At 42.5% G+C, this 13,005-nt stretch overlaps 1 protein-coding gene across 1 annotated transcript; it reads right to left on the reverse strand.

The window, feature by feature from the left end:
• Window positions 1-328: 328 nt before the first annotated feature.
• On the reverse strand, window positions 329-12,710 carry SNRPA1 (small nuclear ribonucleoprotein polypeptide A'). The gene is made up of 9 exons (XM_036842255.1): window positions 12,555-12,710; window positions 10,807-10,954; window positions 9,770-9,848; window positions 5,954-6,000; window positions 5,562-5,664; window positions 4,894-4,973; window positions 4,409-4,484; window positions 3,680-3,773; window positions 329-749 (listed from the first exon to the last, which is right to left on the reverse strand). Exons 1-9 carry the CDS (start codon window positions 12,634-12,636, stop codon window positions 691-693), a joined length of 768 nt encoding a protein of 255 aa, XP_036698150.1. The 5' UTR covers window positions 12,637-12,710; the 3' UTR covers window positions 329-690.
• Between the last annotated feature and the right edge of the window lie 295 nt (window positions 12,711-13,005).

Below are 13,005 nucleotides of genomic sequence, written 5' to 3' on the forward strand. Positions count from 1 at the left end.
GCTGTGAGGACTGTAATGGGCACCCAGGAGCTGGACACCACGCCTTAGTGGGCCACCGGGCAGCCCCTACTCCTTCACTGCGTCCTCAGCGCTGGAGCGTGCTGCTGCTCTGCACAAATGCCACCAACTGATAGGCAGACATCACATCCCCTCTAACTGTCCGAACCAGCAGTTCATCGTTTGCGTGTTTGTACGTAGGGTTAAATAAAAACTTTAAAGGATGCTGACTTCTGTAAAGCCCTAGAGCCTGGCTGCCTTTAACAAAGCTCTTGTTATTCTTCATGCAGAAAAAAATGCACCCAAGATCTCAAATTCTGACAACCAGTGGCAGCACACAGATAACCGTTAAGTTTTATTATGAATTTAAAAACCTAAACATTTCATGAGGACTGGGAAGCCTACCCACAAGATCTGCCCTCCTGCATTTCCAGTTCCCACACATCCAGGCCTCACCGCACACACGCCCCAATGATGTGCAATCCGCAGCACAGCGAGTGTCCTTTATTTGCACTATTGATAGAAAACTGGCATTTAGATTTCAAAATTTTTATTACAAAATTACCAGCAGTCTTAAGCATTTCAACAATGCTTATGAACTCTACTCTGCTGACACAAACAAGGCTATTCAAAAAGCAGGACCTGTCTGAAGTGGACTATTGTATGTCCTGAGATCCTTAGAGGCCACCCTGCTCAGGACCCATTTGTGACTGTGTCTTCTTCCATCTCCTCTTCACCATCATCAGTGGGGCCTAGAGAAAAACACAAAGCCGGAAGTCATATCAATTTTAGAGAACGTGCTCGCTCAGTGTGTGAGTGCCCATCCGTGAGGCTGCTGTGTGCCAGGCCCTGGGCAAGGTACAAAAGCCCAACAGCGGCCTCTGCCTTGAGGAGTTTAGGGTCTGGAGACCATCTGTCTTTGGCAGGTATTGGAAAGGACTGTCAGTTCCTAAGGGGAAGGGGCACAAAGGTGTTTTATGAAAGTCAAACTCTTTGCCTGCCATTCTAACCCATTCTGGTCAAGCTGATAACTCACTTTTTATAAAGATAAAAAGCTTAAACTTTGTGGTTTGTTCTTGCCACTACTATGGGCAAAGAAACTGGGAACACTCAAAAAAATAAAAAAAGGGGCAGGGGGGAATACCTACCACATGCTGGGGATAGTCAGTTAGTGACTATGTCTCTAAATTAAGAAAAATATGGCAACAACAATGAAATGGTTGTTATTTGTCAACAATTCATTGCAGATATTTTAGTAAATGTATTCTGATAAAGGAAATGTTTTAACCCTGTCAATGTTAGGGAAAATTTCTCATGTTTAAGCCTTTGTTTCTAGTTAGACCCAAACATTACATTTCTAGATACAGGAAGTGCTACTCAGAAGCCTGGGCCCACTGAAATTGACAGAACCATGAACAATCTCCGTCTTCCTCTTCTCAATGTGCCAACGTGTTTAGATGACACTGAAAAATCCAAAACTAGCCTAAGGCCCAAATAAAACACTTTAGGGGAAGCAAATTAAGTCAGTAATTTTGTCATACTGCAGTCCCAGTAAGCAATTCGACACAGCTTCCTCCTCCAAGCTATTACCAGGGAGCCTTGAAAGCCTGCAACAGACCTGTATTGTTCTCAGGACCGCAGGCCTCCTCCAGCACAAGGCCTGCAGTCCCCCGAGGGGCTGGACTTGAGAGCTCACTCTGCTGCCCGTCTCACCACATTCCCCCCCATCCCTTGACCTTGGCTCACACTGTCCTCCTTCAGTCCAAGTGTGCAAGGCTCTCTTATCACAGGTTTTCTGCCAGTGCAGTTCCATCCCCCAAGAATGCCATTCTGCCTTTGTCTAGTTCAAGGGTTCAAATACTTTAGTTTTAGGACCCAAAGAGCTTTTGTTTAAGTAGATTACGTTTATTGATAGTATGTTAGAAATTAAAAGTATTTTAAAAAACAGTAATTCATTAAAACAATGAATCTATTATATATTAACAATGTTTATATTTTTATAAAATATAACAATACCAATATTTTCTAAAACAAAAATATTTAGTGAGAAAGTTGGCATTATTTTCTATTTTTGCCCATCTCTGTAATGTCTGCCAAATAGCAGCTGGACCCTTGTACTGACTTCATCATTCCACTTGCTACAGTATGTTGTTTTGATTGAAGGGTATGAAGAAAATCAGCCTCACACAGACATGGAGTTAGACAAGGGAGGAGTATTTTAATAGTCTTTGCAGGCAGTTGTGGATATTCTTTTCTGATACTATGCCAAAACTTGACAGAAGTGGTAGTTTTTTTTTTTTTTTTGGTCACGCCACTTGGCTTGTGGGATTTTAGTTCCCCGACCAGGGACCGAACCCAGGCCCACAGCAGTAAAAGCCAAGTCTTAACCACTGGACTGCCAGGGAAGTCCCAAAAGTGGTAGTTTCTTAAAGGTTAGATTGCAGTGTGGAGTCTGAAACCTCATCAATGAACTTTTCGTGCTCTCTGACTTGAAAATCCACCGGTTTATTCTGTACTCTGAATGGATCATTTATGCATGCATGACTCTGTAACATCATTTGGAAAACGTTGCTCACTGAGTTATGCAGGTCTTCCAAATGTTGACCCATTTCTTTATATGTTATAAAAAAAAAGTCACATTCATTAATAGCAACAATTTCCGCAGAGAAGTCTGGAAGTACTGGGAAACTGTCAAAGTTACAATTGTGGAAAAAAAGTTTCCCAGCTTTTAACTTCTGCTTGAAATTTTGAATATTATCATTGGTAACAAATACTAGCTGCTCTCCTTGAAGTGGAAAGCTCACTTCACGTTGGTGAAGCTGCCTGCCTCTCACCTGAGCCAGCACAAGTGCAGGGAGCCAACCACCCACGTAGGCACAGAGGTGCTCTATGCACCCCCATTCCATCGTCACCCAGGAAACCAAAAATGTGCGCCCCAGGGGCCCAAGGACCACACAGGTGAGAACCACTGGTCTAATTAATGTCTTACTTGTTTTTAGCTTCAGTTCCAACATTATTTCCCCAAGGAAACTTTCCCTGAGCTGCCAGTCTAGACAGAGGTCCCAGTTACATTCATATCAAACTTGCAATATGCACGGTCTGGGGTAGTTTTCACTTTATACCCCAGTGTCCACCAGTTTGCCTGACACAAAGCTGGCATTTACTATCAGAACGGCTCACACCCTCTGCTCAGTGCTACCTACAAGTATCTTACTTAGTCCTCCCAACAACCTTTTGAGGTTACCATTATCACGATCTGAGATTTAAAGATAAGGACACAGATTTAAGATTAAGTGGAGATTAAGAAATTTACCCAAGGACAGAACTGGTGAAGCTAAGCTCTGACCCTCAGCCTGTCTGGCTCTGGAGCCTGTGTCCTCATCTGCTAAGCTAGCCTACATGGACAGGGGTCAAAGGCAACACGGTCACCTCCACTGTTTGCTCTCATTCCATGGCTATGAAATAATGTTTGTCTCAACTTTTACAGAAACCCCAGAGTCCTACGACATAACATTCTCTAACAAATGATTTATCTTCAAAGAGCATTTAAAGGCATTTTGAGTGGATTAGATTAGATGGTAATGAGGCACCATTCTAGCATTCTTGGGTTGTAGCATGTAAACTGTTTTGCAATCACTTCAAGTGTACCATTAATTTGGAAATAAAGACAGAACACTGTTACCTGATCTGCGTTCTCTGCCAGGTATCTGACCGGACTGAAGCAAGCCCTTCAGCCGCTCCACTTCAGCCAAAGTTGACGCGTTTGCTATAGCATTCTGGATGCCAGGAGACAATGGAGACGGACAGTTACTTTCATCTAAGCCTCCATCACCCAGAAAACACTCACAGGAATTCACACCATCTTTTTGAGTTGGAATATTAAATAGTTCTTTGTTGGGGGAAGAATTTTACTGGCACAGTGAAATCAACCCCAAAACCAAATCATAAATTTCCAAAATTGGTAAACAGCTGCAGACCCTATTATAAGAGAGCAAATAATCGCTGCTTGTGTCCTAAAATCTTAGCTAATTGAAGGACCTATTTGGAATTATGCTACTGGATAATTTAGGAGGCAGTATTATAAAATTAGGATTTCTCATCAAGCAGGATCTTTCAAAGTAAAAATTAAGACAGCATGCAAAGGTAACTAACTGTTCAAATAAACACATCCTGGGAAAATGAGAAAGACTAGAGTTGCCTCCACTTTGACTGGCTCACATAATTAATTCAAGTCAAAGTCTGGTCAAATGATATCTTTAAGCTAGTTTTTCCTTACACAAAAATACAGCTGGATTCTAACAATTGTGGGGAAAATCTGAAGTGTTTGATTTATTACTTGGGTTATTACATAATTTTGAGTCCTAAACCCATAACAGCTCACTCCAGTCCAAGAATCCTAACACATGATTACCTTGATTGCTTCCACATCCCCTGGAGATGGCCCACCTTTCTTTTTGTCAGTTGGCAAACCAGCACCTGGATTGAAACTTGGGAGGGGAGGGAAGTACAAAACTGTCAAATCCAGACCAACAGAAATTGCTTCTCTTTTACTTTCAAAAGCTTTTGAAAGTAATTCAACCAGTGTAGTATCTTATCTTTGTTAACAAACTGATACAAGAAACCCTCTCCTTCAGAAACACCACCCAGTTCATCTTCCTACAGAGAAAGGAGGATGTATATAATATCGCACTAAGACTGAATACTGAAATATCTGCTCTGCTAATCTGGTAGAAATCTCACGTGATACATGGACCACTGATGGTCATGGATCATCATCACGCAAATTTAGTACTGTATTAGTCACAGGTGTTTCATTTCATTTTGCAGGAGGCAAAATGCCAGACAGATAATGTTTCTGAAGGTGAAGTGGAGTGAAGTTGGATATCCGGATCTTACGTTTTGCTTCTCCTGGCAATATCCTTTGCAAGTTGTGCACCCCGTTTGCCCTTGAACATTTTCTCTGCTTCCTGACGCTCCTACAGCGACACCACACACACAGTTAATGGAAATAGGAATACCACATGCATTTAGATGCATTCCTCAGAAAACATGGAAGAAAACTCTCCTGGAATACTCTGGGCTGGTGAAAATACCACGAAGCCAATTTCAAATTAAAAGGAGACACAGTGGTCGCCTTTCTGGTGAAGGTCCCTGAAGAAAGTTCCCTCTCCGAGTTTCAAGGAGGGGCTCTCAAGGAACTAAGAAGGTTTAAAAAAAAAAAAAAAATCCCCCAATAAAGGGAAAATCATTCTAACAATTAAAGGTACTGAAACGTGGATTACATTACACTCCCCACAGGGAGTGCATCTAAGCAGGCCATCTGCTGTGACAGTGCCCACAGCGGCTCTGAGGCTGTGCCACCTCTAGAAAGACCAGCCCCACACAAGACAACCGGAACTCAAAGTCCTACCATAAACACCGTATGGGAAAATTGACTTAGCACCCCCTCCCCATTCTCATTACAAACCAATGATAAAAATCACTGGGCCGTTTAAAAAGTCAGTAACAAAAGTATAAAGGAAAACACACCAATCTATAATGACTTACAACAGAGTAATACTTACTTTTAGTTTCACCTTCTGGAAATCCAGTACTCTGACTTGTGGAACTTTATAAATCACATATAGTCTGTAATGCTTCTTATTTGTTACAGGATTTCTTAGAATACTACAAGAAAAGGAACAATACAATGCCAATGTTGTTCACAGCACAGCATTCAAGAGGTCCATTTTAATAAAATCTAATGAGTCCATGAAGTAAGGAAAAGTTCACTATTCTTCACATTTCAATGTCATAAGAACTTAACACTAGGGAAATTTTAACAGAGCCCAAAGGAAATACTTTCAATATTTGTTTTTTAAAGGTACTTTTTACTAACTGATGACTTTAAGATCAAGGCTGGTAATGGTGTTATTTTAAAAGACTTTATTGTCACCACCACAAATAATTTCCATACCTTAGATAAGTCAATGATTTGAGAGATGCCAAAGGGTCCAGATCACCCTGTAAAATAACAGCCACAGGTTAAGAACACAAATACCACACCCCATTTTGATACTGTGAAATGGTGGATGCCTTTGGAGCAAGGACTGATCTTGTCTTTTATGCACTTATTTGTTTTTCCTGCCCCAGAACCCAGCACAACACTAGCACATCACAGATGCTTGGTACATTTCTACTGAATACACTCGTTCATAAATTTGAGCTTCTTAAACTTAATATCTTGGCCACAACAGTTTCTGTCTCAACAGCAGAAGAGACCAAAAAAAATCATTTCCTGTAGCAAATTCAAAAGGACTACTGAGCTTAAAGCAGTGATTGAGAAAAGAAAGCAATGTGAAAACTGCTGTAACTTTTGAGCAAGTTGTTCACACAGGGAACCTCAAACCATGATCCTGGTGTAAGGTGGTTTTTCCTGTTGGTGCCTGGGGGCAACACAGGTATGTCATCTTTGAAGGAAGGCACCTTTATTCTAGGTGCCCCCAAATCTCTTCAAATAACATTTTCAAGGACAAGGAGTATAGTTAAAAAAAAACGTATATGGGAAGAAGGCAGGTTAGCTTTTGAATCTTCCCAAATTATGCCATAAAACACAGTGCAACAAGGATAGAAAAACCAAAACCTATGGTCAACTACAAGCAAACTAGATGAAAAGGTACTCTGGCAAGAACCTAACACAGGAGCCAGTGAGGACAAACTACTGTGAGAGCTACATGACTTGCCTGGTGACAACATCTACACAAGAAGAAGAGAGGGAAGGCAGAGAGGCGTCCAACAGACCCGAGAACTCCAAAGCGACTGACAGGTACCCAGTTTGAGAAAGGATAGGCAAAGGATAGGCATGTCCCAATAATGAACACATTAAAGTGTGTGATGACGCCTGAAGGGCTCGAGCAATCTGGGACTTCACTCCACCAGAAACTGTGCCCTTTCCAGAACAAAGCCCCACACGGAGGAGAAACTGCTAGAACAGATCTGAACTGAGTGGGACAGGGCCAAGAGGGACAATGAGGAAAAAAGTACAAGTAAAAGCAGGGGAGGGCAACACAGCCAGGTGCTCAGAAAGCTGCCGCTTTTAAATACTTCACAACAGCATGGGAGGGAGCTCTAAAGCTTGCTACTGGCACACCATCACTAAAGGAAATCTAAAGAACAATCCAAAAAGGAACAAAGGAAGACAAATATTGCATGACCTCACTTTTATGTGGAATCTCAAGGAAAGTCCAACTCACAGCAACAGAGTTGAATGGTGGTTACCAGAGGCTGGGGGGTGGAGGATAGGGGAGATGAGCTATTGATTAAAGAGCACAAACTTTCAGTTATAAGATAAATAAGTTCTAGAGATTTCTGGTACAACATTGCGACTATAGTTAAAAATAACATATAGTGTACTCAATATGATAAAAAAGTAGATCTCAAGTATTCTCACTGCACACACAAAAAGGTAACTAGGTGAAGTGGTGAATATGTTAGTCTGTGGTAATCATTTCACAATGTATACATATATCAAATTTCACATTGTACACCTTAAACATATATAATTTTCATTTGTCCATCATACTTCAATAAACCTGCAAAAACCAAAAGAAAGGAAGAACAGTAACTTTAGTCACACACACAGACACACATACAGACTGTGTAAAACACAGTGATGTCTTCACTGGGCGGGGGGGCGGCGGGGGGGTGAGATGGTTAAGGTGCCGTATTATTCAGGAGGTAGAGGTGCTGGTTAACTGCTTTACACTTGGATAAATATGTGTGTGCTAATTCCTAGGATGCTAAGAATAGAAACAGAGTCTATTTAATAATTAGTTAATCTCTAAACTATCAGAAGGAAAAGTGGAATGCCAAAAAAAGAGAGCAATACAGGAGAGAAAAAAAATTGCAGACAGATGGAACAAATAAAAAATTCTAGAAAAGAAAGAAGATAAACTCAAATATACCAGTAATTACATTAAACATAAACAGACTATTTCATTTAAAAGTCAGATTTCAGACTGGATTTAAAAAAAAAATCCTATCATATGCTGTTTTCAAGAGACAAATCTAAAATATAAGTACAGAAAAACAATGTAAATTTTGGATGAAAAAAATGATTATGCAAATACTAACTGAAAAAATGCTTGTTTTGGTATACTGCAGCACATAAAATGGACAACCAGGGTAAAAGAGCACTAATAAGATGTAAAGAGGGTCACCACACATGATAAAAGGTTTATTTCATCAGTAAGATACATAAAATTTGGATATATCAAATAACCTAAAAATATATAAAACTAAAATTGACAGAACTCCATGGAAACAGTCAAATCCACTATCATGTAGGATTTTAATACACCTCTTTCAGTGACTGATCGGACAAACAGCCTTCATCTTTGCAAACAGCTTTAAACACAATTACAACACACAGAATATACTGCCCCCATCATGCCACACATTCCCTATGAACGCACATACCTCATATAGTTTAGAAAGGACATGCCCTCAGATCAGTGCTTTCTTACTTTTGGAGTCAAGTACTCCTTTGGGAATCTGAAAGACGTTTATAAACCTCATCCACCAGGAAAGGAACAATCAGGGAAATAGGGAAGGGAGGGGTTAAGGGCATAATAACCTAAAATCAAGTTATATCACATGAACTTAAACATCCAGTATTTAAGTGAGAAATTTAGGTTGCAAAACAATGTATAGTATAAGCTCAATTTTGTTAAAAATTATACACAGAGCAGAAATTTAAAAAGCATAAAGATAATCATATCCAAATAGAGAAAATGAAACTTGCCCCCTATAAGAAACTGGATTTCAGGGGTTTCCTTGGTGGCACAGTGGTTAAGAATCCGTCTGCCAATGCAGGGGACACGGGTTCGAGCCCTGGTCCGGGAAGATCCCACATGCTGAGGGGCAACTAAGGCCGCTCGCCGCAACTACTGAAGCCCGTGCACCGGGAGCCCATGCTCCACAACAAGAGAAGCCACCGCAATGAGAAGACCACTTGCCACAACTAGAGAAAGCCCAAACGCAGCAACGAAGACCCAACGCAGCCAAAAATAATAAAATAAATAAATAAATTTATAAAAAAATAAAGAAACAAAGTGTAATGTTTTTTTAAAAAAGAAAAAACAGATTTCAAATGGATCGTTGATCTAAATGTGGAGTAAAACAATAATTTCTTGAATAAAACCCTCCAACAAAATTTAATGTATGTCACACATGTAATTTTCTAGTAATGACATTAAAACAGGAGAAACTAATTTTAATAATACATTGTTTTACCTATTTTCCAAAATATTACCATTTCAATGTCAGTATAAAAAAATTATTGATAGTTTATATTCTTTTTTTTTTGTACTAACTCTCTAGAATCTGTAGTGTATTTTATATTCTAGTATATCTTAATTCAAAGTAGCCACTTCTGGCTAGTAGCTACCATACTGGACACTTCGATTCTAGAAAACAGAATATGTGAGTTTCTTTATGACCCTGGCGTAGGGGAAGCTTAACAGAACTCAAAAGTACTAATAACAACAGACTGATGAAATGGATTATGCTTGAATTAGGAACTTCTCTATCAAGACCCTAAGAGAGTCAAAAGGTGAGCTAGAGAGTGGGAAGATATTTGCAACACATAACCAAAAAAGGCCCATTTCCTGAATTAATTAAGAAAAGAAAAAGGATGATGAGATAATTTTCTGGATTTTCCAAGTTTTCTATAAAAGGCATGTAGTACCTTTAACTCCTCCCTGCAAATACGTTTTTCCCCTGTTCAACTTACCAATTCCACAAGACTGTTGTTGGTGAGAATGAGTTCTGTCAGACAGGGCAGAGCCTGATCAAGTCCCTCACCTATACGGCTAAAATAAAAAGAAAAAATCTTAATGAAAGTAAAAATTAAGTAAACTAACAACTTCATCTAAGCCTTTGCCCAGAGGACTTCAAAGTGGGAAGAACCTTAGAGATCTTTCTTCCAACACTCTAACAGAAGGAAGGACCTTGTCTGAGGTCACAGAAGTGGGATGATTTTAAAACCCATGCCTCCTGAAATGCCTCCTGAAATGCCTCCTGAAAGCTGCGAGGGCTCTTTCCACTGCTACACTATCTAATGAGACCTAAGACAAAGAGAAAGTCCTGTGTAAACAGACTTACTTTGCTCATCTCAGGACTTGTGTGCAGGTAGCACAGAAATACAAGTGGTTCTGCATTCAGAGCTCAAGCACAAGATACACCAACCAAACCACAACGGAATAGTTAACTCATGAGAAATACACCAATTAAAAAAACGCAACTCAACACCCAGAACTTCTTAAAGACATTGTCTATAGACCTTTAATAACTTTTCTCCAACAAAATGTACAAAGATGATGAACGTGGGTCAAAAAAAAGATCTTAATTTCAATAAGCAATATTCTAAAAATCAGCTGCAGTTAAAGAAAAACAAATAGCAGAGGATTTGAGGTAGAATGAGATGTTCAGTCAAAAATATAATTGTTGAATTTTATGTTATCTCTTTAATATGACCCCTCTGATAACTTTATTATTTTAGAAAAGAGCCAAAATATGTACAAAGCAGCATGTTTTTAACTTAAATTAGAAACTTACCATGAACATATATATATACACACAAGATTTCTGAATAAATGCAAATAAGACTAGACCAATGACAAATTAATCTCTGGATCTGTATGGGACAAGTGCAGCTCATTTTCCATTTAAGAAATATGTAGGTTTAACTGGCAGTATATACTGCAACTTCATCAGGGAACTCTGCAACATTTAGGGGGAAAAAGCTACTTTCCACTAGTAGACAATTACCATATTCTGTTGTTGTTCACTAATAATGTTTTCAGTCTTCTCAACAAAGGAAAACCATCCAGTTTCCTGATTTCATTGTCAGAAAAATCAATGGCATCAAACTGGTCTAAGGTAGCGCCTAGATTTTCAATGACAGGAATTTTATACCCTGCAAAAAGGAGGAAAAAAAAAAACACCCACACAAGTATTAATATAATTAAAAGGCACCTAAAACATTAGCAGCATTTCATGTAATTGGACTCACAGCTAATGTTCCTTCCAAAAGTGTTTACCTAGCACCTATGCCGTTGCCAGACACTGCCAAGGTACTGGCACATAGTACAAGGAACAAGACAGTCACAAGTCCCAGCTGCCATGAAGCTTATAGTCTAGCAGTGGACATGAAGATGGCGACGGTGACAAGGGCAGTAATGATGAGAATACTTACTAGCAGTAACTAGTACCTAACAGTTTTCAAGTATATTTACAAGGTGCCTCATGCTGCTCTAAGCAAGGCCCCAGAGCTAGTGAAGTGGCCTAAGAGGACTTTACGCTGTGAGCTGCTTAACTGTCAGCGTCCAAACGTTGTTCACACATGGTGGACAACAGCCCTCAACCTCTTTTGCATCCCACAGGCCCGATTCTTAGAACTCATTGGGATGTCTTCATGATATCATGACCGTTCCCCCTTACTTCACCTCCCCCAGCTCAAACCCAGAGTTGAAAGTCAATAGGTCACACACAATGGTAAATCACCCTGTGGACAACTCAAATACTCCCTGATTTGTCTAACACGGGCATATTTATTGTGCTAGGTGCTCGGAGAAAAAAAGAAGTTAAACGAGCCAAGGTGAAAGTACACAGTGCAGAGCTGTAAGGGCTACATCAAAGTAAGTGCTGCACCAAAACAAGACTCCTCAACACTGGGTGCACTTCAGACTCAGAGAGAAGGCAGGGATCACCTGTGCCAAGACTGTAAAAGCGGTCGGTTACACTTGAGTTGAACCTTTCTCTAAGAAACTTAGTTTCAACAAAACGAAAGTACTGGGCTTTGCCAGCAAACAAAAAACCAAGCAGAAAGCAGAGCCCGCAGCCGTGGTGCTCCGGCGACCGCGCTTTCTCCGTGGGAGCGATTCTCAGGCCAAGACTGATTATCTTATCCCCGGAGAAGCCGCCCCCTAAAATGCTGATGAGCTGCACGCCGAGGCGGAAATCACTACAGGAACCTAACAGTTCGGGGGCTTCCGCAACCCTTCCGCAGGCACCCGGCAGCGCCAGCCTCGCTCCGACAGTCCGCTCTTTGCAATGTTCTGGTAAAAGGGGAAAAGACGACTGAAGCCAATGAGGGGCAAATGTCGGGGAGACAATCGCTTTTGTCCCGTACTTCGTCTCCTCGCTCCCTTACCCTGTCTACACTCTCACGACAGCACGTTAACGCGTCTCGCTCCGCACGAGGGTCGCAACCGCTAGCTAGATTGTGTATTTCCCGGCCCCGCAGCAGCTCAGGCCGCGAAGCCCGCCCGGCTGGCCTGGCACAGGCCCGCGGTCCTACCGGAGCATCGCGGCGGCCGCGTGTGTGCGGGGAGGAGTTGGGGTGAGGGGCGCCTCGGAAGGGCCCAGGGACGGCCTTTCGCCGACGACAGCGGGACCCAGCCCGGCTCGGGGCTCGGGACGCAGGCCGCCGGCCACGCTCCGGCCCTGGCGCACGCGGCTGGGCCGGGCCGCCTGGCGGGCGGGTAGGCCGGACCGCCCGCCCCCGTCCAACTCACCCCGCAGGTCCAGCTCGCGGTCCCGCACAGCGTTGGTGTACTGCGCCGCCTGCTCTATTAGCTCCGCCGTCAGCTTCACCATCCTGCTGCGTCCCACCCGCCGCGCCGCCCGCTCCTCTCGCCGCACCGACGTCCCGGCGTGCCCCGCGCCCGCGCCAGGCAGCACCAATCGCCGCCGGCGTGCGCGGCCTGAGCGGCGTCCAGGCCGAAGCAATCGAGGAGCCACGCCCCCGGGCTCGGGCTCCGCCTCCCGGGCTCGGGCTCCGCCTCCCGGGCTCGGGCTCCGCCTCCCGGGCTCGGGCTCCGTGGCGGTCCGGTGCGCGTCGCCGCGCCTATGATTCTGGCTGCGTTCCTCTGGCGCCGCCGCGGTCTGCAGGGCCCGCGAGTCCAGACAGCTGTGTCCGCAAGTTAACAAAATGTGAAAGCCCCCGAAGGGAACTTTCTCGTGCAT

This window comes from Balaenoptera musculus, chromosome 2 (assembly GCF_009873245.2).
Source record: "Balaenoptera musculus isolate JJ_BM4_2016_0621 chromosome 2, mBalMus1.pri.v3, whole genome shotgun sequence".
NCBI lineage: Eukaryota > Metazoa > Chordata > Mammalia > Artiodactyla > Balaenopteridae > Balaenoptera > Balaenoptera musculus.